Raw genomic sequence first — 26,186 nt, forward strand, 5'->3', positions numbered from 1 at the left:
AGACGTTTTGGGTATTGTGTTTTGCTCTACTGACACCCAATCTATTTCTGGATCTGATGAAATCTGTGCTGCCCAATAACATAGTTTTCAATCTGGTAGGTCGCATCCTCATTTATCTTTTGGTGACATCAGTATTTTGAGTCTGATTCTTGGTCTTCTGTTTTTCTGATAAAATGTGATATGACTCTATTAATCAGTTTAAAGGTGGTGTTTGGTAAATGGGAGAGACCATGAACATATAATTGTTTTACAGTGTTGTTACTCCTAATTAGTTTACCAGTGGTTCAATGCTGATATATATCGGAGAGAGGGCGCCTCCCTGGCATGCACCACGACCCAAAGAAAAAAATCTTGAGCAGTTTCCGTTGATTTTTACTCTTGATCCAGGGTTTTTGTCAAGAGTTTGGATCAATTTAACTAATGTTTCATTGAAGCCCACATGTTTTGAAGGTATGCCAGAGAAAAACCCAGTCAGCCTGGTGGATGGCTTTTTCTGTATCTAACCTAAAGAGCAATTGTATGCAATTGATTGCTGGTTCAGAGTTTGTCCTTTTTGTCGCCTTAGAGTGATTGTGGCATGATCTGATATGGTTATGTGTTCTATATTGCAGTCACTTGCTTTATAGGCATCAGTGCTTGATATGTCTGGAACAGTTGCCTTGAACCTGTGACATAAAAGTGTTTATCTCTCTCGGGTGCTGCAGGGGCGATACATTACCTATCCCATTTCTTCCATAATGCACCGCAAAGCATGTGACTTCTTTCCTTGAGTTATTAGAATAACCTTAATTGTCATTACACACCTGTACAATGAATTCGTGCAGCAATTCCCAATAGTGCGCACACAGATAGAATGTGTTAAAAAAGTTTTAAATTGTTTTAAAATGTTATTTATAGGATAAGTATAAAATGGATATAAAAGATGAAGTGTTAATGTGCATCTTTACAGAATGACATGAATAAAAAAAAATACTACCTCTAGTTTTAGGATAAAATATAAACCAGCAGTGAAAGTATTGCACATTGGATTTTGCATATTGTATATTGCTTGTTACATATGAGAGCAAAGGGTGGAAAAAACTGTTCTTCAGCTTATTTGTTCTTGCTTTGATACACCTGAAGTGTCTCCCAGAAGGAAGCAGCTCGAACAGCGAGAGACCAGGATGAGAACTGTCCTTTAGGCTGTTGTTTGTAGATGTCCATCAGGGAGGGGAGAGAATGGTCCAGTAGGGAGTCAGTCCATATTCGCATTATCAGCTAATTGTAAGGACATATTTTATTTAAGTCTGCATAGTCCTCATTTTTTGTGCCACCAATGAATCTGACAAGCATCAAATATTTCCCCTAAAGTACACTGATTTGCCAATAAGAATGGCAACTCTTGTGTTTTACATGAACCACTATATACCTGATCAACCCATTCTCTTCTCAATTTTTTTCATGTTCATGTGCCAATGTTAATGCATCTCCTGAATCATCGCTATGAACAGTGCTTTTGTTTCAGTTGATTACAGTGACATTTTATTACACTTTGTAGCATTGTTTATCATATTAACACATTTTTATTGGTCCTTAGGTTTACTTAGGTTTAATTGGTCAAGTATACTCTTTAATGCCTTCTTCTCACTAACCTCACCCATTTTATTATTTTCCCAAAATCTTCCATTGTTACACTCAAACACCAAGTAGCAGTCAGGTCTCAATATGGTCACAAGGTAAAACAAACAAAATGAATTACATAAACACATGAACTATATAAAGAACAATCAAAAGGAATTCTTACTTTACCGACCGGCATCTGTGTTGTGTTTTAATGATGCATTTTCTAACCTGATAATACTAGTTACCTGTCCTGAGCAGAAGTTGGTGACAGTTTCTCCTGGGGTTCACACAAGCAGTGAGAATTAGCAGCTGTTGTTAGGTCTACTAAACAATCGTTGCGCATGTTGAAAGAAATCACTTTCCAGGTGATGCATCCACTCCTTCCTACTCCGGCCACAGTACGCACAGGAAAATGTGCATGTGCAAAATGAAGCACGTCAAAATAAAATATGGCATTTAAAACACCAGCACTTGACAGAGCAAGTGCCTGACTCATGAAAGTGAGTTGGCTGGTTCCTCAGTAGCAGGCTGTTAGCCGTTAGCGCAGCATTCTGCAAGTTTTTTTTAATCTTTTGCCTTCTTGAAAAGGTATATAAAAACATGTCTGAACTAAAATGATTTAATGGTCATTTTTTCACATTATGTACAAAGAAGGTCCCATCATTTTGATTACAAATTCAATGTCATTCCATATGATCGGTATCGGTGATTGGTGGTGATCGGCACTCTGGCTGATCGGCACTCTGGCTGATCGGTATCAGTGATTGGAAGCAAAAACCCCGATCAGAGCGTTGGTATATTCTTATATAGGACTCCTATTTGGTTCCAGGCATGTTTAATTACGGGCCCATGTCTCTTCTTCTGTGTCTGTTACCCATCACTGATTTGTTCTTCTGCTTCGGTAGTTCTTTTCTCTGGTTGCTCTATATCCCCTTTAAGTTCTTGAAGTGATGTCTGTAGTTTAGTCTGTCTGCTCTGACTATGACTGCAAAGGTCATTGGCTCCGCTTGTGTCCTCCACTTTTTCAATCACATCTTTGCTGGTGTTAGAGTTCCTGTGCGTCTTTTCTTGTTAACTTGTTCCGTTTCTTTCAGCTGATGTTGACATTTTATCTTTGTTGTTCTGCTCAGTTAATTCTAGTTAATTCTAATTCTACAAGCAGCCAAGCAGACCATCTCCCATTGTAAGGTCCTCCCCAGTGCTTTAGCAGTGCAGTGAGTTTTTTTTGTTGATATGAAGTCAAGTGTAACTAGCAGTGTCAATACTACAGCGCGATCACAGTCTTCCTAAGGAAGCCTGTTAAGGACTTTGCAGTCTCAACTGTGAGAAAAACTGCAGATTGCATTGTAGAACTCTTCAAGAAAATCAGGTGGCAAGTTGAAGGGCAAATAGAAAAAAAAGGTGCCAAGGACAACATGCTGGAGGATGCCTGCACGAGCTGGAACGGAAATCGGGCCATGTTGTCCTGACTGCAAGAAGAGAGATGGCAGGTGACGACCACACTATTATATAATATTGACCCAACCATGAGCCAGAGAGTATCAGGACCTCAAAGCAAACAAGTGGAACTGTGGCACCCCGACCCTTTTTTTAAAGCCGGTAGGAAAACACTGACCAGTTCAAATTTGATTGGGCTGGTTCCACGGACTCACAGAGATGTGTAGTCAAAGTTGTTTGAACATGTGCATGTGTGAGTTCCCTATATGCCTCATCACCATCCTGGACACCTGGGTGGGGTTCTCATCTAACATGAAGATGGCTGCACCCTTCCATCTTGACTAGATTTCCAGATGCAATGAAGCACCCATTCCTGCCACTAAGTTTCACTGTCGTGACCGTGCACTTTGGGTGAAATGCCCCTCCCTTTTATCTCCAAACACGAGCAACCTTGAACAACTGTCGTGACTATAGATGTGATGGTCATTGGAGCCACATATTTTTTTTTTATTTGCTATAGTTACTAGTTACTAGTTTTCTTGATGTGATGCATAATAGAGTGCGCCTGTAGAGGAATAGTCAGTCCAGTCCAGTCTTGCTTGATGTCTGATGTCTGCGTACTACACTAATGGTGAGTATACAAGGAATTCAAGCAGATGAAACCAACGAGTTAATGGAAACAGTGAATATGACAAAAACATGTAGAAAACAATCTTTATACATCAGCTTGTATGTTCACATTTAGCAACACAAGTTATGTTATTGCAATTGGTTCATTGTCCCTTCCTGCAAACCATCACCTTATCGTAATGGGGATGGGTTCCTCAGTGATCCTGACAGATGAGTTGATGGGAACTTGGTGCACCTGTTAGGGTCTCCCATGAAAATGTGGTCTCAGGTGAGAGGACAGACAAAGAATGGTTCAAAAGGGAATGACAGACAAGGCGGCCAGCTCATAGGCAACATTACTATGATAAAAACAAATAGGATTCAGAGAACCATACTGGAACAACAGTCACCCAGGTGAAGTCTGCCTTTGGTGTTGTTAGCCTACAGGACACTATTGGAAATTGTACAACTGTTGGCCAAAGATGGGGACAGATTGAAAGAGGAGGAAGAAGACGTTGGCGACAGAGGGAGAAAACAAAGAGCAGAGTAACTGCTAGCAGTGTAGGAATGTTGAATGTGGGAACCACGACTAGGAAGCGTAGAGCGTTAGCTGATATGATGTAGAGAAGAACGGTAGGCATAATGCTGTATGTGCACAGAAAATCAACTGGAAAGGAAATAAGGCTGAGAACATTAGACATGAATTTAAGTGGTGGCAGTGGTGAACATGTAATTCCAACAAAGGGTACAAGTGTAAGCTACAAAGATATAGGAAGAGGTTTACATATGCACCATGTCACATACCGAAGGGTCAATTTGAAGGAGGCAGTTGACTGTAAGGTGGTGCCAAAGGAAAGTGTTGCCAAACAACACAGGCCTTTGATCTGTTGAATGAGGTTAGTGACTAAGAAATGACTGTGATGGCAGAGTCCCACATTTAATGATAGAGACTTAGGCAGGCAGAATGAAACTTGAGATAGTGGACCAAGTAGTAGAATTAGCTAGGTAGAAGTGAGGCATGCTCTGACGAGGAAAAATAATGGCAAGGCAGTTGGCTAGACAACATCCCAGTGTAGGTGTGGACAAGGAGAGCGAACAGTGAACATTCAAACCAGACTGTTCAATGCAATCTTTATGACTGAGAAAATCCCTGGTGAGTGGCGGAGGAGTGTCCTGGTGCCAACAAGGAGGATTCTCAAAAGCTCTAGCAACTATTGGGGAAATTTGGGGGTCAAAATGATGAGTCACACCATGAAGATGAGGGACAGAGTGGTTGATTCTAGGCTTAGAGGAGATATCAGCACCAGAGAGCCATAGTATGGTTTCATTCTGAGAGAGAGCACCACGGATCCATTGCTTGCTCTGAGAAAGAAACTGCACTGTGTCTTTGTGGATCTGGAGAAAGCCTATGACATAGAGAGAAGCGTAGTACTGTATGAAGAGGTCAGGAGCATTAGAGAAGTGTGTGAGGGATGTGCAGGACATGTATGAAGACAGTGAGACAGTGGTGAGGTGTGCTGTAGGAGTGACAGGGGGCTCCAAGGAGAGAGGGGGATTCCATCAGGGATCAGGTCTAAGCCCATTCCTGTCTGACTCAGGTTAGGGACGAGTCTCCATGGACCATGACGATTGCTGATGATATAGTGATCTGCAGTAGGAGTAATGATGTGTTAGATGAGAGGCTGGAGAGGAGAGTGAATGAAGCTCAGAAGGAGCAAGACAGAACATGTTGAATGAATGAGAGAGACACCGGAGGGTGGTGAGCTGAGGTAGTGAAAATGAGAGCGACAAGGAAGGACCCAATTAGAAACAGGTACATCAAAGGGCCAGCTCATGGAAAAAGGGTTGGAAGGTCTGGAAGGTCAAACTCAGGTGGTTTGGACACGTGGAGAGGAGGGACCGACAGTATGCTGGACGAAGACTGCTAGAAATGAAAGTAACAGGCAAAAGGGGGAGAGGCAAGCATTTCGGTTTAAGGATGTGATAATGCGGGATAAGAAGAGGATGAGTGTGACCAGAGAGGATGCACAAGATAGGCAAAGGTGGCGTCAAGAAAAAAGAACTAGAGGAAGTTAATTGTCCCAAGTGTAATTACAGAAGATATTGAAGTAAGTAGATTTACATATTGCTCATTGCCATCAATTGTAACCCTTATTAAGAAAGAGAGTCCCACACCCAAAAACCTTAAAATAATGTAAAATGAAAAATGTAAAGAAGACAGTGAGAGCAGAGCCCATTTGACTCGATGCTGTACACATAGCAAACAAATCATGTCGATTTCTGAATATTTTCTTTCTCAGAGACAAACAGGTCTAATTGCTACAACTTTACATAAAAGTGTGGCATAGTCATGTTTTTGTGGACATTTCCATGGCTTTCAATTATGGCATTCAGAGCAAGAATTTTGGTTTGTTCTTCTTTGCCACAGCTTGGAACATAGCTCAGATAACATTTATCTACTGGGATTTCATGGAAAAAACGTGTGCAATCTTGTTACATACAACTGATCAGAAAAATTCAAGTCCTGTGTTTTAATGTATTTCTATGTGAACTTTTTAGTTTCTGACCCAGCTGACCATCACAATGTGGTTGCAGCTGCACTTAGAGTATGTAAAATGAATCACCCACTTGAATCTCTGAAGCCCAGAACTATGTAGTATGTGCAGTAAAGTTTAAAACATTGATGGTGACTGTTCTTTTTTTCTTACTTTACATCAATTGCGATGTTGGTATTTTAAAAACCCTTTCTTGCATATATACAATGAAGAGTAGATTTTTTTCCCGCTTAAGATTAAAATTTGAAGATGAATAGTCAAATGAATCAATAGTCAATCAGAATATCCACAGAGGCTCAGGTCCCAGGAAACATGTCAGCTGAGGCCAACACGAATATGTAGAAGCAGTCTTGGCCAGATGAGGCCGATGAATTATAATAATCTGGACCTGCTGCAGCTATGTATCTTGAGAGTTCATGGAGGTGTGGGGGGGTTCTTTGACCACTTCAATCCCAAGCTTTGCCTCGTCAGTCACTTTTAATATGGAGAGAAGACAACAGGAGCATGCATGGCCCTAAGCGGTCCTGGTGCAGGCCTGAAGAGTCCAGGGCTTATAAGCGAAGCCTCCATGATAGCAGTGGGACCTGGTACCATCTGAAGGGTGAGGGGGGATGATCCCAAGGTGCACAAGCCAGAAGAATTGAAGTGGCTGGACAGGAACCCTGATGGCAGAACCTTGTTCAGTTGCTTATGCAAGGCCACTTTATTCTGAAACAAGAAGAGATAAGCAGAAAACACAGGGTGATTGAAATATTACATATACATTACCCGATAGGGGCCATTTAATGCACTTGTCTGATCTATGAACACAATTAACATGATGCACTCTTGTGCTGAATGATGCATAAGAGCCACAAGAATAAATGAGTGTTTATTTCAATCACCTCAAGAATTATGACATTTGACCTGTACGTTACTTCCAACACTAATTATAATGGTGGTACACCACATTCACTACATTCTTTTGACATGCATTTTAGAGATTGAAAAGGAGCAGAGAGAAGAGGAGCCCATCATTTCTGCCCCGTATTCCTTGCTTTTCCAAACAGCGGTTAGGTGTAACTGTCTGCACTCCTTGTGTCAGTGGCACGTTTTTTTCTATTCTTTGTGTTGTGTGACAGTTGTTCCAGCTCTTTGAAGTCTCTTCTCTAAAGATGTACGTAATACCCTCATGTTGTTTAGGTTTTTTATTTCCATCGTTGATGAGTTCCACATTTTCACTTCTGGAGTACAGACTGCATGTCAGACTGCAGCATCAATATTTAAGTTATTGATAATTATTCAAATTCTGTTCCACATTCCCATGTGTTCGTGAGAAAGAATGAGACGATGAAGACCACTCTATGAAGACGAAAATGTTCTGCTGCTTTTGGCTTTGCTTCCTTCCTCGCCCCTCCCTTATGTGTTTTTTTTAAATATATTTTTTGCTTCACGTCTAATGGCACACAGCTGGAACTAAGGTGCCAATCTCCTGTGCCAGATTGTCCATGCTGCCAGACAGGTAAATAGGTCCGTTCTTCAGCACAGATTCCATGTGCTTGAGATAGTAACTTTGTAACTTTTGTGCACTATTCTGTTGACTGTCATGTGTCTACTGTTCTTCCTCAGCCATGTGAGCATCTGGACCGCCAAAAACTCTGTTTTTTTCATTCTGTTCATGTGTGCGTGTTCTGACCACCACAATACTTTGTCTTTATTTTTCTGTTCATCATGTCTTTTAATGTTAAAGTTACACTTAGAGTAGGTTGTTGTGCTTGTTCTACCTGTTTTATTCTTGTGTGCATGTTGACCACAGTGTGTTTTGTATTTCATTTCTGAGTTACGTTCAGACTTTCTTTGTGCATGCTTCCCTCTCTCCCAATCTTGTGTATGTTTTTCTCCCAGTTCGGTGGCACCCTTGGTTCTCCTTTTATGTGTGTTTGTACTGTATAGTCAAATCTTCATGCTTCCAGTCTCCATTCACACTTGGATCCAACTTCGAATAAGCTTTGCAGAGAGAAGAGAGGGATATGAATAACAAGAGCGCTGACTGAGTCTTCCTTTTAATGGATCCTGTCGAAAGGTTCTGATATTGTTTGAATATTGACCCCTTTTCTCTGGACTACCCTAATAATCAGAAGCAGTTATTCCAGCAAAGTACAAAATACTTTAAATGGAGCATTATGTGAATCTCTCATTAATTTTTATTTTAAGTTGAATGACACTTTCTCCTTACTTTGAAGGTCTTACCCTTTTTGCCAACATGCTTTTGACAGGCAAGTTTGTGAATTTGAATACGTGACCTGGATTGGTCTCAGGTTTACGGGGTCTTGCAGACTCTTACCACTAATGCTGCTGAAGGCTGCAGTTTACTTAACGGTACGAGCTTCGGACTGATGTGTTTTCTGAATAAATGCTCCTTGTGTCTGCGACTGTTCATGTGCTGAAAGAATATGAGTTTGTTTATTAGGACCACAAAGTTTGCAAAAAAACATTTCACAAACAAGAGCAAAGCAAACCTGTTTCAGTTGAGTCTCCGAGTTGACGGTAATCTGACACCTGCTGCAATGAAAGGGCTGACAGGACACGACCCCTCTGGACATGTTAGTCTGCTTTGGTCGGATGTTTTGTTGTGGAGAGAGGAACACCTTGAGTCTGTGTTGTGATTGGCCGATGTGACCTCCCAACTTCTGTTTGTGTTTGGAGCCTTAAGGTAAAGGAGAAAATGTAATATTCTTTAGAGCATTACCATCAAAAACGGAGTTGAGTAAATGCACACTTGGACAAGAATGGAACCACTGAGCAAGCAGCCTACATGTATTGGGATAATGGTATGCTGGGTAAGGTTCAGCAGCATGGTGACATTGGCTGTTAAATGCCTATTTATGCCTAAACTGCAAAGCACTGTGAGGGCCTCTCCCAATTCTCACCCTAACATTAAATACGACATTTAAAGCACCAGCACTTGACGGAGCATAGAGAGTTTCCGGGCTCATGAAAGTGAGCCCTGTGATGTCAACACTGGCGGGGGAGTGTGAGATTTGGGACGCTGAGCAAGTTGCCCAAAATAATATATAATTTCATAATTAATTTCACCGAGCTAGATGACCAGCCATTCTCAGTGGTTGATGGAAACAACCGGATCCGTTGCTGTTTTGGAGTCAGGTGCAACGTTTGTTAGCCACCTGAATTTGAAACCTTTGAAATGTCCAGAGTGGAAACTTTCATAAACGCAGTGCTCTCTGTCTCGGAGTCCTGCTACGAGCAGCCAGTATGTAAATATTTCATGGACTTAGCACAGTCTCTAGAGATTCACCAAACTGCGACGTCTTACATCAAATGAAATGTTTTTCATTTGTCCTTTTGACAGAATAGTTGCTGCATTCTGCCAGTTTTTTTTTGTATCTTGCCTCCTTCAAGAATTAAGGTATATAAGAACGTGTCTGAATTAAAATGACAAAAGGTCTCATCATTTTTATAACAAATTCATTGTCAATCGATGTGATCGGTATCAGAGATCGGTGGTGATCGGCACTCTGGCTGATCAGTATTGGTGTTCGGCAGCAAAAATCCTGATCGGAGCATCCCTAGTGTGAATTGAATAACATTACTTAAAAACAATGGGGGATAGGACATGAAGGACATTTTAGTAACGAGCAATACTATCCCGTTTGTGAAAGAAGCTGCAAAAACACTGGAGCTGGCATTTGCAAAAAGTCTGCAACACTTCAAAACAAAAAACTTCATAGTTGGGGCACTCAAAACCAAGTGCTAGTGTTGAGAGTGAGAAATGGAACCGGGCCTAGCCTCCTGCTTAGAAGGGCAAATTGAAGGAAATGATCACAAAAAAGGAGCTTTGGCTTACACCTACAGCATTTGTAATTTAAGTGGGGACATGAATGCAAAACAATAACTCGGTGGTCAAACTTTTGTTTTGAAGTATGTTTTGCAGAGAAGGGATGTGTGTATGTGTAATGCATAAAGGCAATTAAATACAGCAAAACAGTCACATTGCAATTTGACTATTTAGCCACTTAAACTAGTGTACCGTTAGAGTGCGCTTCCAGCTGAGCACTAGAATTGACTGTCACTTTGCATGTTGGACAGTGGAGATGCTTGGACTTGCTCTTATGCAGCTCGTCCTCATCACCTCTCCCAGAGGTCTCCAGACATCTCTGAGCCAGCCAGCAGGTGGAACCATCGGAAGGTAAATCTGTGAGCTGAGCACCAGAATGTGAATATTGCTGGGATAAGCACACGGATTCCATTCTGGGAGGTTTTGAGGACCATGTAGGAGTCACTCCATTCCCATTCTCCTGTTTGGAGGTGCTGCTTAAGCCTGCACAGAAAAAAAAAACACTATCAAGAATTCTTAGTATTATTTATTCCCCACAACCTGCAGTCTGTACAGTGCACATAAAACTTGAAACATAACACCACAAACACAAAAGAGTTCATCAGATGCTGCAGATGGGCACAGACCGCCCACGTGAAACTCCATGGAGAGTCTCCAACTTCTTGGAATAAGCATTGTGGATGACTGGACCTGAGTCATCATCTAAAGTGCATCCGAGCTCTGTTTCTCTTGATATATATATATATATATATATATATATATATATATATATATATATATATATATATATATATATATATATATATATAAATAAATATATAACTTAATTAAAAATCTGCTACACTGGCTATTGTCACGTGTAGCGGTTTTCCAGCTGCAATGGAGCACTTAACCACATCATGTCACAGGCAGTGTCACCTTCGTTCAACTGCACACGCACAGGCGCACTGTCATTTTCAGCACCTCTGTCTGTCCGCCAGTGACGTCTGGTCAGTAGCTTGCCAAAGTATGTTGAAGACTTTAGAAAATGTAATGTAGAATATATAAATATGTTTAAAAGTGAAAATAATAACATGAACAGTGTGTTTGTACTTTTAGAGGAATAAAGTAAATATTCGTGATGGGTCCTGCAACACTGATGTGCCTTCTGTGCAAGAGTGGCAATGATCCGTTGTACTGTTGCACTGTACTGTTCCACAGTGCCCTCTTTGAAAAATGTGTTCATCTCTATGAAGTACACAAATGCCAGCATGACATGAACACAAGATTGCAATCTTACCAGCAATGTCTTCACACAAGTCTGGCGTGTCGGTACATCCCACCAGCCATCCCTTCTCTTTCGTCCTGTTTCTTCCTAATGCAGTTGGAAAGTGGCCATACTTCTGTTTCCTTTGAGTCTCCAAGACCTTCAGCTTGCGAGCATGTTTGTGACCCTTATAGTGAGCCTCAGCTTGGTTCTGCAGCAGAAGAAGAAATTGGAAATGTCACCTCCGCAGTGCTTCACGTCCAACTTTACACTGTAAGTAAATGTGTTTTGGGCAAAATACAGTATATCGGTCATTTCAGTGGGCGGAAAGTGTTACATTGATAATGAAAATGAATAACAAATTGTTGAATCAAATAGATGTGTCAAACACATGACAGGAAGACACAGATTCCCAGTTTGAGAGTGACTGTCATGTCACCACAGTGGGTCTTAATGAACAATATCTATCTTATCAATGTCTAAATACTATCGCAGTGACTATTGCAGTGGGCCAGTGAGTGAAAGCAAAGTTGAGTGCACTCTCTGTAAAATCTGTGATGATGTGGCAGTAAACAGGCTTCCTGTCAGATTGTCCAGCTACTTTCAGTAACCTTCTGATGGACGGACTTTCTCAAGTCGACATGTTTGGATCTGGAATTTTCCTGGCTCCAGTCTGAAAGTCTCCGGACTTTCTTTTAAAGAAATCAAGAAAGACATTTTGCACAAATCTTTATCTGATGTTCCACCTGTCAGTCAGTTGAGTGTAATCATGACACAGTAGATGGCCATGTCTCACCCAGAAAAAAACAAAACAAAAAAAAAAGACATTTCCACCAAGGACCACAATCAGCCTTGTGATAGCTCATAAATGATGTCAAGTTGCTTACCGTGGAGTTGAAACACATGTGACAAACGTTGCAGGAGATAGTGGGTTTTCTCTTGGGACCAATGACCCCAAATGTGTGGTTGATCACGGCCTTCTGCACAGGGTCTATCTGAATAAATACACGTGAGGAGAACAAACGACTGAATTCTTCATGATCACGTTTTAGTGGCTCGTCAAACATTAAAATAAATGATTATTCCTGTACTACAGGGGGAGCTCAAGTAGCTCAGCATCCTGACTTGCTCATCAGAAGACATCTGGAATGTTATTAGTCACTTGCAAGGTCTTTTTTTAGAAGCCATAAGAGAGTCACTTGTGAGAGTTGCAACGCAGCATGTGACAGAATCAAGAGAAAATAGACTACAACTAAATTTTGAACTGTCAGCTCTTCTAATTATGAAAAAGTGTGGAAACTGCTCTCTAAAAATTAATATAAAATACCTGCAATTGAATTTTGTTCTTCAAGTTTTATAGAGGCACTATGTATTTGAGATGAAACACAACACAAACACTCAGATGATACGGACAACGAGCCCTGTGACACTTCGATGAGTCGTAACACTTGGCTGTAGACTCTCCCCCACACATTTATTTTTTATCAGAGCAATGAATAAACACAGGAAGAGAGGATGATGAATTCACACTTTGGAAATCACCTCCGCTGTCTTATCTAATCCCGACAGTGCCGCTGCATCACTCATATTTTTAGCTCCGCTGTCACAAATCGACTGCCGACGAAGTTGCTTGTGGAGTTCTACACATCCATCATCGAGCTCATCCGCACGTTCTCTGTCACCGTGTGGTACAGCAGCGCCACCTCCAGGGACAAGGGCTTCTCTGCTGAGAAGGTGATCGGTTGCAGACTACCACCTCTTCAGGACCTCTAGGATCCAGAGACGTGCAGGTCGGATCAGAGCCGACCCTTCTCACCCTGGCCATGGACTGCTTGTCCCTCTACCCTCTGGCAGGAGGCTACGGTCCATCCAGACCAGGACCTCCCGTCACAGGAACAGCTTCTTCTCCTCAGCCTTTGTTGTCTGTGGGTTATTTGTTTATTTATTAGTTGTTTCTGTTCATTTTGTTTTATTTGTTCTATTTTATTTTGTTTTGTTTTATTTTATTCATGACAGCACTTTCCAAAGCACTTTCCTAGTTGCTAACCGTGGCAATAAAGTTGTTTCTGATTCTGATTCCGATTTTTGTTTCCACCGAACATGTAGCACCTGACTGGCATTGAACTGATTACAGTCCTCAGATAAGTGATTGGTGTAAAGGTTTGCTCTTGCTTGGTTGGAACAAAGCCCTCATGGAGATCAGTTTGAGACGTGACTTTGTTCAGACAGAGCTAAGGTAGATAGAACACAGTCGAAGTGATGGCAGGAAGAAGAGATCCAAAATGATTAACAGAACACAATAAAAAGAAATAAATAAATGAAGAATCAACTCAAGTATGGGATGTAGCAGTGTGTATGGAGATTTTAATAAGGTCTCACCCCGTTGAAAGTGGGAAACAGGTTGAGTGGTGTTGACCGGTTAATTCTCAGAGGCAGGAAGTGCTCCAGCAGCGTTTGAGACTGCCAGGATCCAGCCATCAGAGGCAGGGAGCCGAGCAGAGGATGGATGTGACTGGAGGACAAGGCACCTAAACAAACACCTGTAGTTACCCATGTTGCCCATGTCTACAGCAGCGTAACTGACTTCAACGAAAATATTTATTAACTTTCACTCTCAGTAGTTGAGTCAGGCTGTAGTTCAGCTAAGTTAATTACCAGGAAAAGCGTTCAGTATGTCATGCATTGCCTTCAGTTGGGTTTTATTTTGTCATCCCTCTTCCTATTTCTGCCCCGCCTCATTGAACTTGAACTTCAACTGCATCTCACTTCATCACCAGGAAGGTTTGCTGCAGCAATGTGTGCCAGTTTGCCAAGCAAGAATCAATTTCAGCATCAGGCCAGAAACACATTTGAAAGACTGGAAAACACTTCGGAACTGAGGTGAAGGTGAGTTCTTCTTATTAAAAAATGCATTCACAAATATATGTGCATACACGTTCCTGTTGATGGACAGGACCCTGGTCAGGTCAGTGGACATACCTGCAGTCACGGCCTTGGCCAGTCGTCTCAGCCGCCGCTTGTGAGTCTTGCCCATGTAGTGGATCTGAGCCTGTGCCCCAGAGTTCAACTGCATGTTGCACACCTGACACATGGTGGCACTCACACTTCCTTGGCGGCGCTCGCGTTTGGCCCTCTGTTTGGTCCCCACCCTTGGCCCCTCCGGTCTGTCATCGTCCTCTTCCTTCTCGTTTTTGTCCTCCCACTGCTCTCGAGGTCGAGGCGTGCTGTTGGACAATGCCATGTCTACGCGGAAAGACGACAGATTAAGAAAATATTCACTTGTTTTTTCCTGCACGTATATGGCGTATGGCGTTCAAACGTCCACTAGAGGGCAATAGAGGAGCAGCTCAGCAGAAAAGCAGCAGCTCCGCTGGAAGTCTGTGCAGGACCATATGAGCGTGCAGATCTGTCAGTCTCATGTACAGCTGCCTGCTTTTCAGCTGACGTTTGGATATATATATATATATATATATATATATATATATATATATATATATATATCTTTAGTTGACACAGAAAAAAGGGGTTGCTTCCTGGTGCTTCCTTTTCATTTGTTTTCACGTAACTATAAATTCAGGCCGCATTGAAATTAAAAGTCTTGATTGATACTGCAATGAGAAAACCAAGTTGATGATGCCAATTATGAGTACCATTGCATTTATGGCTGTGACTGTGTTCTTAACTCTCTAAAATCAATGCATTGCATTAACTAGCATTCATACTTTAAACAATAAGTCAATTACAACATTTAGAAAATAAAAAAAATATATGAATTATATGAATTTTACTTTGATGTACGACCTACCACACAATTGTTATATTAAAAAATATTTTCTCATAAATACAGTACCTATATTTAAGTCATGCGCATTTCAATTCTGAGTTTTGGAGAGCTACAACTGAACAAGTGCAGCTGCGGAAAGACATCACAAGATTTTCTCTGCAGGCCGACAACATAAGAACAACATAACACAAACATCGCTATAGCCCATATGTCAGCTGTAGGCCTATCAGACAATGATGGTGCTGAGAGACAAGGCAAGTCATTTATTCTGCGCTACGTGAGGCCCTTGCCATATGAAGACCATCGCCTTCTGTCCACGGTTTTGATAGCATCATCCCCACTGGCTGAGCTCTTTCAGTGCTAACAGTGTTTCAGTATTTCCGGTGCATCCACACAATGAATCAACAAGAGCATGAGAGGTCATTGTCTCATGTGTGTCAATAAAACCTGCACTAGATCGTCATCTTATGAATTATTATGATTAATGTTTCAAAATAAGCTGTGAGCAAAATCCACTCGTGTTACTCTTCTTACCTGGCTCTCCTCTTTACACTGGGGGAAGCATGTAGCACGATCCTGCGCTGCAGGGGGCGATGGTAATTTTGTGCAGATCGAAGGGAAGCATTGTGATCCCTGCCTAAAGCTAGTCCAGTACCTGGGACTGATTATGGGGTGCGGTGACAGTGCCAATTCAACCTCAAACACTTATTGTAGAAATGTCACGGCAGGTTTTGTTTTGGAAGCGTTCAATGATAATGGCATCAATTAAGTCATCACAGTGGTGCGCATTCAACCAACCTCCTGCATGGGCAGCCTCCATCCCAAAAGTCCCTACGTGCACACTCCATCATTGGTGAAAATCTATTGTGCTCCAAAATGCAATTTGACATCTGGAGAGATGAAAGTGGAATGGAACTGTGTTCAATGGAATTCATCAGCCCCCGACCAGCGACATGGACTTCAAAGCAGAGGGATTAGAGGGACCAGGGTTTAGCAGCAGCAACAGAAATGGTTTGAGCTGACACACACTGCCACTTGTTTCCAACCCCCTTGATTTGTGTCAAAATCTATTTGGTATCTTCATTCATATTATGCTGCATCAATCACTACAGCACTGCTTTTTAACATTCGACCTGTCAGTATAGAAAAAATACACTTGTAGGGGGGTAAGGACACCATGTGTGTATTTCGCTGAGGGGTTGGGAAGTTGACAAGGAATATGAAATGTGGAAACATAATCTCTACTTAAAAACGTTTAATCTCCTGATCAAAATGTCTATTCATATTGCTAAAAAAACCATACAGTCAAACATAAAATAAACCAAACAGATGATCAATGGACAAAGTAGTGATGGGGTTTGTTTCTAGAAGCAAGTAAGTGTGGTTCTTTACCCATAACCTTGTGGCCGTTCAGCTGCAACATGTGTTTCATTTAAACAAAGAATGAGCTTGTCATTGCAGTATGATGATACCCACTACACAGCAGAATGCATGGCAAGACTATTATTTAGAAAGAAGGCCTTCAAATGAAAAAAGTAAAAAAAGAACAAAAAAGTGTACTGTACAGTAATACTGTAGACTGTTGGCACATGTCTCCTTCATCCATCCTCAGATGGATATCCCACCTGAAAACCTCATTACAACTTTAGTACATGTCTTTTAGCAAGTGGCCTGTTGGTGTGCAGCAGCTGCTGGTCTGACACACACAGTCAGAACAGTGCCACGTCTGTCTCCAGAAAAAGAACTTGGCAATAGTCGCCCTCTGTTACCTTTAAAAGAAAAAAAAACAAAAAGACAACACCATCCATACAAATTAAACCTACATACAAATAAACAATGTCTATATTATATCTAACTATTTCACTCACATGAGTGAAATACCTGTTCTTTAATCCCATCCTTCTGCTGTTTCCTGTTCTGCAGGATTTTGTGCGTGTGCCAGGTTCAGAGCTGCCGCAGAGGTGCGCAGATTTGTTTTTATAAACTCCAACACTTTGTATACCGGGTGACAGTCATTCTTTTGTACCGAATGGGCTGAATGTCTGGCCATAAGGGTAAAGGTCAACCAACTAACATGTCTACTTTTACAGAGGAGAACTGATAGCAGATTTGATCAGTTAGGATGATGCAGAGATTTTGCAGCCTAATGTTATCTTAACAGCAAGCTGCTCTCCCCACTCATAGATGTGACTCCCCTTGACTTTGCCCCTTTGCACAGTTCCAGGTTATCTGGTAGGGCAGGAGAGGAAGGAGCAGTGATCTACAATAAACTTTATAAGTGTACTCCCACTGCTCATCTGACCTTGAACTGCTTTAGTTTTAGAAAAAAAAGTACCTACCTTGGTCTCAGCGATTTACAGGCCACCAAAACCCAGCTCTAGTTCTCTGAGCTCTTGTCACTTTTTACTCTAAAATTTGACAATATCCCTATCGTAGGAGATGTTCATGTCTTCAGCCCGAACCAATCCATCGTTGCTGACTTCTTAGTCACATTAGACTGCTTCAATTTCTGACAGGCAATGCAACAACCTACTCACATTAAAAGGTTCTTTCCTTGAGCTGAAGTTATCTACTCAGGTCCCAACCCTACCAATAGCTTATAGTCAAGGACACCTGTGTGTCGGACCACAAGATTTTTCGACATTTCGACGCGAGAGTCTAGGCCGACATTTTTGTGACAAACAGTATGCATTCACTTTCACTACGCAAAATGACATTTTGTACACTCCTTTAGTGCTCTGAATTCTGGCAATGGTGGATCTCCAAGCTCCGAACAAAATAACATTTTTATCTGAATTCCAATCTTAAAATCACTAAAAGAATTACTAGAAACTGGACACAATATCCCAAGGACTTGTGATTAGTAGGTATTTTTCAAGATTATTTGGTAATGTAGCCGTAAAAATAGACAGAAGACGGGAACCAAAGCCCTGGATTCTGCAGAGTCTGAAAGGCCGACAGATACCCAAGGGCTCTCTGCTATCATGGCAGCCATTAAGACATCCGAACAGTCTGCCATCACTAAAACTGATAACTTTTCAGTGGTTCGTTCTGAACTACAGATCGGGCTTGAAAAGGTGAACCAGAAGTTACAAGATACGCTGGAACTGGACTACACTCCCAGGCTGGACCAAGCACACAGAAGCCTTCGTCCAAAACCAAGTGGCAAAGGACCGCCGAGACAGATTGTGGTGAAATTCCACAACTTCACTGAAAAGACGGACATCAACGTCATGCGGAAAATGGCAAGTAAACATTCACTTCATTACAACAACAAGCGGATCTCCATTTTTCCAGACAACACAGAGGCGGTGAGGAAACACAGCAGCTGTCAATGAAGCAAGAGACCTGCTGAGGCAATGTGAGGACGCTCGATTTGGACTTCTGTTCCTGGCAACTCTCAAAATGACGCATCCAAACGGAGTGCAGGAGTTTTTCGATGATGCCACCAAAGCAAAAAAATACATAACAGAACATTAACTTCCTGACAGGGGAGACAAGGACGCATAAATCCGCCGGAATGTAATTTGAGTTTCACTAATCCCATCCATGGTCACCAGCCTTGATTTTGGCTGAGACGTTCATACTTAAGTTCCACACTGACTTTTTTCTTTTTCATTGTTATTATTCTTGAAAAGATGTTCCTATTTACTTATACACTTTTCCAGTCCAAATTTTGTTTGCTTTTGTTCCTGTACATCACTTATTATAGTTATTATACCTTTCTAAAGTATATATATGTATCTAGATTAGGCTGATACATTGTGATGCATGTTTTATGAGTTATTTATTTAGGTATCTGAATCAAACATTACTGTTATCACATTGCTTCCCTCTCTCTCTCTCTCTCTCTCTCTCTCTCTCTCTCTCTCTCTCTCTCTCTCTCTCTCTCTCTATATATATATATATATATATATATATATATATATATATATATATATATATATATATATAAAACCTGGACAGCCCCACATTTTTCACTGAACTATTTGCCAAGATTCCTAACATGGACACCCATAGGCTTGTTATGGCCGGAGATCTTAACTGTGTCCTCCACCCATTACTAGATAGATCCAACCCCAAAAAGGACAGCCACCTGAGTAAAGCATCTGAATGTATGAATGTATTATTGGAAAGTGACAGTCTTGTGGATCCGTGGAGGAAATTAAACCCACTAACAAAACTGTCCTCTTTTTTTCCCCGTCCATAAAAGCTCGTGATAGCGTTGTCATCTCAGACCACTGCCCACTGCAAACAGACATTTCCTAGAGAAGAGACCGCCTTGCAAACCATGATGCTTGGACCCAGCGCTGTTACTGTGCCCTACATTTCATCAATTCATAAATGAACAAATAGACACTTCTCATAGTATTACTGATACCCCAGACATTTTACGTTGGACTCTTCGGGAAACCTTACAAGTATATATCAGAGGCCAAATAATTTCACACTCATCACATGTAAACAGGGAGTGCAACAAGAGGTAAAAGGAAATTGAGCAAATGCTAATAGATCTTGATAAAAAATATGCCGCATCACCCACAACTGAACATTATAAAGAACGCCTGCTGTTTCAAATGGAATTGAACAACTTCTCAAAAGAAAATAACTTACTCAAATCAAGACAAAATTATTATGAACACAGAGGAAAGGAAGGCAAACTACTAGCACACCAGCTCAAACGTTCATTCAACCACTCACAGATAAGGGCGATAGCAATAGACGGTGTAGCAACAACATACGACCCTCAACTAATTAAAAACTATTATTCTAGTAAACTCAAACCCAACTGCTGCACAATCTTTTTTTAAGCTCTCTCCTGAAGTGCGTACTGCGCTAGACAAACCAATATGCGACTCTGAAATACAATCTGCTATACAATCTGCTCAATGCAGAGAGGCAAAGCCCCGGGCCTGACGGGTCCGCCATCAGATATTATAAAATGGTTTCTGATAAACTAATACCAATGATTAAACAGATGATGATACAATGAGATAATAACAATCAATCATTTACCACCAACGCTTTCACAAGCAAATATTTCATTAGTATTAAAAAAAGAAGATCCACTCTTATGCTCTTCGTACAGACCAATGAGCCTCCTGAACTGTGATTATAAGACACTTACTGAAAGCCTTGCAAGAAGACTAGATAACGTCATACCTCAAACCATACATGCTGATCAGTTTGTGGCAGGGTATTTTCAAGTCATTTTCAAATATTAGACAACTTCTCAATATTTTGTCCAGTCCCCCTTCTCTACAATCTCCGGAGGTTATGCTGTCACTTGATGTGGAAAAAGCATTTGACGTAGAGTGGAGCTGCTTACATGCAGTATTACAGAGGTTTGGCTTTGGAACAGTTTTTTGCAATTGGATCAAGGTTTTATATTCCAACCCTAAGTCAGCCGTGAACACCAATAGGGAGCTAATCCACAATTTTTAAATAAACAGGAGAACAAGGTTTCTTGTTCTCTAGTTATTGAACTACCAGCAATTGCTATTAGAAATAATGAAAATATTAAAGGGATTATAAGAAACGGCACAATCCACAACACATCACAATGTGCTGACAATCTTCTTCTTTACATCAATAATCCCGTAGAATCCCACATCCCACACCTCTTAAATCTGCTTCAAAGGTTCAAGGACATTTCCAGTTACAAACTGAATCCGAAAAAGAGTATAGTTTTCCCTGTCAATGGCGTAGCCAAATCGCTTCATCTCAGATCTCTACAACTTAAATTTGAAAGTAAATCTTTTGTATGTTTGCAAGTAAAAGTAACTCACTTCTATTAATCAGTAATGTCTAACTTTGACTCGCTATTAGATAAAACCAAAGAAGATTTAAAAAGATGATCCTTCATTTGGAATGGATCAATACCGAGACTAAAAAGCACACTACTACTACAAAAAAAAAAACCATGACAGATGGTGGACTCCAATTTCCCTGATCTCTGCTCTGATCAATGAATCCTGAAAATATAAAATATTTGCCAGCCCTACTGTAGCAAAGATTATCAAAATCCGGATTCAGTTCTGCAAACACTTCAATTTGGCCAATCCTTCACGCTTCTTACCTTTAACATCATCTTTTTGGGCCCTCTCAGATGGATCGGAGCTTTGATGTCTGGTATACACGAGGTTTGGTCTTCTACATGGATCTGTTTGACAGAGTCTCACATAGGTCTATTGAGACTCAGACTGCACAGAGCATAATATTCCGAGGACACACTCATTCAAATCCAGACCCGCTGTTTCGTGTCTAAATATTTTTCATCATATCCAAAGTCGCCAGATAAAAACATTTATGAAATGTTGTGAAATGAATTTAAACTCCTCCCAAAAGGCTTGATTTCTAAAACGTGTAATATAATTTATAATATAGACCCCCCAACAAAAACGCATTAAGGGTCTCAGCCATCCACACTTCATCCATCTGTATCAGACACGGGCTAATGCAGTTTAAGGTATTACATATGGCCCACTATCCCAGTGACTTATCAAAGACATATCCAACCGTTAACCCCCAATGTCCTCGTTGTAAAAACTTGGTATCTCTAGGCCACATGTTCTGGTTCTGCCCTGTCCTGACCAACTTCTGGTCCGCTGTGTTCGACTGTTGCTCTACCAAACCAAATAACAGCTGTATTTGGAGTGAGTGATGGGATTGTACTCTGAAGAGGTCAAAGAAGAGCAGTAGCATTCAGGGGTCTTCTTGCACGTCGTCTCATCTTAATGAATTTAAAATTAGAAAAAATGAGAAACACAATTAAGGGAACTCCACAAAAGTTCTATAATTTTTGTTCTCCATTAAGTCTTTGAATTGGCAAAACAGTGACGCACCGACACAATGTTGCCTTGTATATAAAATAAGTGATGGACCTTTATTTATTTATTTATTTTATTGTTATTGGTGTAATTATTGATTTACTTATTTGTTATTACTATTATTTAATAAATGTTATTCATTTATGTATTATAGTTGTTATTATTTTTTTAATGTTTTTTGTTTTTATTTTTTGGGCTTGGTCCGGGGTGGGTGGGAGGTGGGGAGGAGTTATTGTTGTAGTTTTTGTCTGTGTATGATTGTATTGTACTGTTCTTCTGTTTGTGTAGTCTCTAAAAGAGAAAGATGGAAAAAAAAACCCGTTCACCATGCAGTACAGTACAGATTACAAATGGAAATCTGCTCATAAATAAATACAGGCAATACAGCACCAACATGTGCACTTTCACATTGACGTCTTGAACAATGGCAGAGAGAATCCTGTCACGAGGAGCCTCTTTGCTGTCATGGCAGCCGTGATGTCTTTTCCATAACATATGATGGTGGATAAAATTGAGAAGCTGACACAGACAAAGTGGACAGTGGAACTGTGAGTCATGATGATGTTGACTCTAATAAAGCCAGATAAATTTAGCCACACCACAGTTGACACATAAATCATAGAGCCATATCTGTGTTTGTGACAGTTCTGGGGAGGATTCAGCAATGGCAGAAGCATAGATTGATAGATGTACTACAATCATTGCTGTGTTGCTAAGCAACTCCGTCATTTTCCGTGAACCTAATTTTGAACCAGACAAATTGCAGCGTAATTACAGTGTAATTTGTGTACAAAGACGAAGAAATGGAAAAAGGGACCCAATGTGCGAAACACGGATGAAAAAGCAGACTTCAAATGTGCAGAGTCCTGACATGACTGAAAAAAAGTGGCATGAGTGAAGAGCAGATGAAACTGGTTATTCGTCACATTTTGTATCCGCATTGTATTGTGTGCGTGTAAGTGTGGGCGTATCTATGTGAGTGAGGCCCAATTTTGGGTAAAATTATTCTTAGGGGGCCCTCAGGTCTTTGTGAGACCCTTTTGCCGGACCCAACATGGTTAAGCGTCAATTTGAGGATGAAGACTTCAAAACAAGGTCATTATAATAAGGTTTCAGTTTGGTTCAGAGTCATGGTTAAGGTTAGCCATGTGTTTTGGATGGTTGGGTTTAAGAGGAGAGACTGGGGAAATATTAGAGCGATTGGGGGCATTGAGAGGTCCTCACAAAGATGGTGCGACAAAACAGTGTGTGCATGAGTGAGTGTGTTATATTTATGATTTCATGAGGTCAACATAGATTTGCTTGAACTTAAGAGCTTCCAGTCTCTGAAAAACTCAATATCAGAACCTGTGGACCACGTCCAAAGGATATGCAGGAATATGAAGGAGGAGCTGAGAAGACAAAATTATACCCTGGATGACCGGAGCTTGCATGATGACGTCGTAGGTGGCTGCAGTTTCTGCATCACTCAACGATGCCATGGTCTATAATATGGCACGCAGGACTTATATAACTTGTGATATATGACCACAAATTAATTTATTACAGATGCGAGTAGTTCTGTGTCGAGAAATACACTTTAGAAAGACTATTTACAAGTTTCTCAAATAAAACATCAGTGTCTGAGAAACCATATTTTCTTACAGCTTTCTAACAGCTTCAAAAGTAGATGCTTCTTCACACTTCCAGTGTTCTGTTATAAAAGTTCAAAGAAAGGTCAATGGTGAGTTTTTCAATAAAATATTCAACTTTAATATCACTATTTTAAAAGTGAACGTGTGTGTGAAAGCTGTGTGTGTGTGTGTGTCCTGTGATGGACTGGTGACCTGTGCAGGGAGTATTCCTGCCTCTCGCCCAATGACTGCTGGGATAGGCTCCAGCACTCCCCGCCACTCTGAACAGGACTAAGAGCTGGTTAACAATATATGTATGTATGTTGCCAGAGCATCGTTAGAGATTAAGGCAGACTGTAAGAAAAATCTATGACAGTATGTACAGGATGTGAGTAAATTCACTCATCTAATTTGATTATTACAGTATGACGTCACTAGTTCCAGCAACTTTTACAGATGCTTATCTGATCCACTGGAAATACTCAAACTCATCTCTCAAACATGAAGATGGCCCTGAACACCACTGCTGCTGTATTGTCTCCCATGGTTAATACCTGTAGCACGTATTCCATGTTTTGTTTTGTTTTCTGTCCTGCTACCTCTGTCAGCATTGTCATCTCGCACAGTGAAGCTCCATGTACTGCGTGCAGACTGCTAAGGCAAACAGACTTGATGTCACCATCTGTCTGCCGTGTAATCTTCACTCAAGTATGTATCTTCCTCATAATCTGAGTCTGTGCTCCTACGACTGTACATACCTACAACCTCTCCTCAACCGGATCCTTGCATTTGACCTCTTGCTATCTGGGTTGAATTACGTGGACGGCATCTTGGCTTTTTGAACTGTGAAGGCTACCATAGTTGTAGGTTTCAACTGCGTGGCACAAGAGAGTTGATTGCGCTATATATATGGTCTTAACACTAGATGGGAGAATTCTTACACAGTGGACCTTTAAAGTTGGTTATTTGAGATCAACCTTTTCTGGCCTGAGCACAAGCCTCTAAGCATGTAGCTGCGGGAGCAGAAATGTTGACAACGCTTTCAGTATTAGCCGTGGTTTTCTGTCTATATAGCTGTGGTTGCAGGTGGTTGTGGAATGCTTTCAGTAAGGTGTGTGTGGGCATGTTTTGCCATACTTGGAAGTACCAAGTCTTGACACTAGGGCACAAAGGTAGTGACCATTGTGAGTCACTGACCCAACCATTCATGCATGCAGACCAGTTCGATAAAACATATGACCAGGTGATTTGCAAATGTACACTGTAGTGATTCACACTCTTAGGTAAGTGCGTGGGAGCTGAAACAGGGGGCTTATATTTTTAGTTGTCTGCTACTTGACAACTCCTCCAAAAATGGGCCGCCGCATCCTGCATGGTCAGACTGACAACTGATAACATGACAATACTGCAGCATGTGTGGACTGGTGCTCACACACTGAGTGAAGCATGTGTCTGCACTGCCTCAGCATCCACCTTGACACCTCTGAGCAGATAGGGCTGACAAACACTGTGCTCTGCAAATTAGCTGCGATGTTAAACAAAGCAGCAGACAAGCAAAGCAACACAGCATCTCACACCAGGAAATATTAGACGATGGATACAGTTATACAACACTACACACTATCCCCTCAGGAATACACTGATGCATTGACATTCTGTTCATTCACAGAGCACATTTTAATTTGTACATGATCAAAACATGACACAAATACAGCGGATGGAGGGCTTTATTGAGAGGGTGGGTGCAGCCAACCTGGGCAGGGGGCCAATCAAATCAATTCTAAGGGGAAAGGCAGGGCTGCGGAGTGGATTAACCAATAGCTCATTAGAGGGGAGAGCATGTATGCTACAAAACATCATCATTGGTAAAATCAGAGTGGAAACAGTAATAAACAAATACAGGTGACCAAAAAAATGGAAGTTTAAGACAGAAAGGCTTTAAAACTGGGAAGTTGACAGCATAGAATGGGGGGCCTCCCGCTTGCCAGCCACTTACTTATGATCACTGAACAACACTGATAAACAATCCTGTGCTGTCGACATGAAGAGAAGTGAGAATTTTAAATTGCCGTAACTCATCTATGTTGATAATTGAAACATCAAAAAGAACAGGGCCTTTACATGCACGTCAGATTTACAGCGTAGCCTCCCTCATGGTTCAAGAGTTATTCCCGTTTCTAAAGTACAAAAAGTCCTGAACAGTGCTATTTTCAATATGTACTTTGCTTCAAGATGGCGCCAATGAAGGCTGGCCTGGAATTATCGTGCATGTTATTTTGCTCGTTTCTTTATGTTTTGATGGTGCATCCATGTGTTCTTACACACTGGGTGAAATGATGAATATCAGCGCTATCACGCCATCTGACCTAATACCTGTATTTTCGGTGTTAGTTTCTGAGTTAGACCACCTTTTGGCATCACAGAAGTGGCGGTGCATTCGTTCGAAGAGGATCACGCACTCCGCTTCCCGGGATAATCCTCTCCAACGCCTGCTCACTCAGCAATAAGATGTTGAGAAGAAACAGGCACTTTTCCTCCTCTTTTTTGTGTTTCACGGAGATGGTCTCCACCCGGACATTGCGCTTCATCTCTAAGGATTCCAGCTTCACTCTTATACCGCCCTCCCTCGAGATGCACTGGGACTCTCTGATCTGACATACAAGCAGAAGCTGAAG

At 41.2% G+C, this 26,186-nt stretch overlaps 1 protein-coding gene across 3 annotated transcripts in view; it reads right to left on the bottom strand.

Annotated features, from left to right (window-relative positions):
* Positions 1 to 3,771: 3,771 nt before the first annotated feature.
* LOC128758980 (zinc finger protein 385B-like) overlaps positions 3,772 to 26,186 on the bottom strand; it is a 36,523-nt gene continuing 14,108 nt past the window's right edge. The window contains exons 2-9 of one of the 3 annotated variants that reach the window (XM_053865521.1): positions 14,264 to 14,527; positions 13,664 to 13,812; positions 12,172 to 12,279; positions 11,318 to 11,495; positions 10,231 to 10,521; positions 8,702 to 8,889; positions 8,527 to 8,625; positions 3,772 to 6,911 (exon numbers count right to left, since the gene is read on the bottom strand). In XM_053865521.1, coding sequence (XP_053721496.1) covers positions 6,681 to 6,911; positions 8,527 to 8,625; positions 8,702 to 8,889; positions 10,231 to 10,521; positions 11,318 to 11,495; positions 12,172 to 12,279; positions 13,664 to 13,812; positions 14,264 to 14,527 — 1,508 coding nt within the window. In that variant the 3' untranslated portion in view covers positions 3,772 to 6,680. The remainder of the gene's footprint in view (positions 6,912 to 8,526; positions 8,626 to 8,701; positions 8,890 to 10,230; positions 10,522 to 11,317; positions 11,496 to 12,171; positions 12,280 to 13,663; positions 13,813 to 14,263; positions 14,528 to 26,186) is intronic. The other 2 variants (XM_053865523.1, XM_053865522.1) reach the window with 2 other exon arrangements.

The sequence above is a fragment of the Synchiropus splendidus genome, chromosome 5 (genome assembly GCF_027744825.2).
Source record: "Synchiropus splendidus isolate RoL2022-P1 chromosome 5, RoL_Sspl_1.0, whole genome shotgun sequence".
In the NCBI taxonomy this organism is placed as follows: Eukaryota; Metazoa; Chordata; class Actinopteri; order Syngnathiformes; family Callionymidae; genus Synchiropus; species Synchiropus splendidus.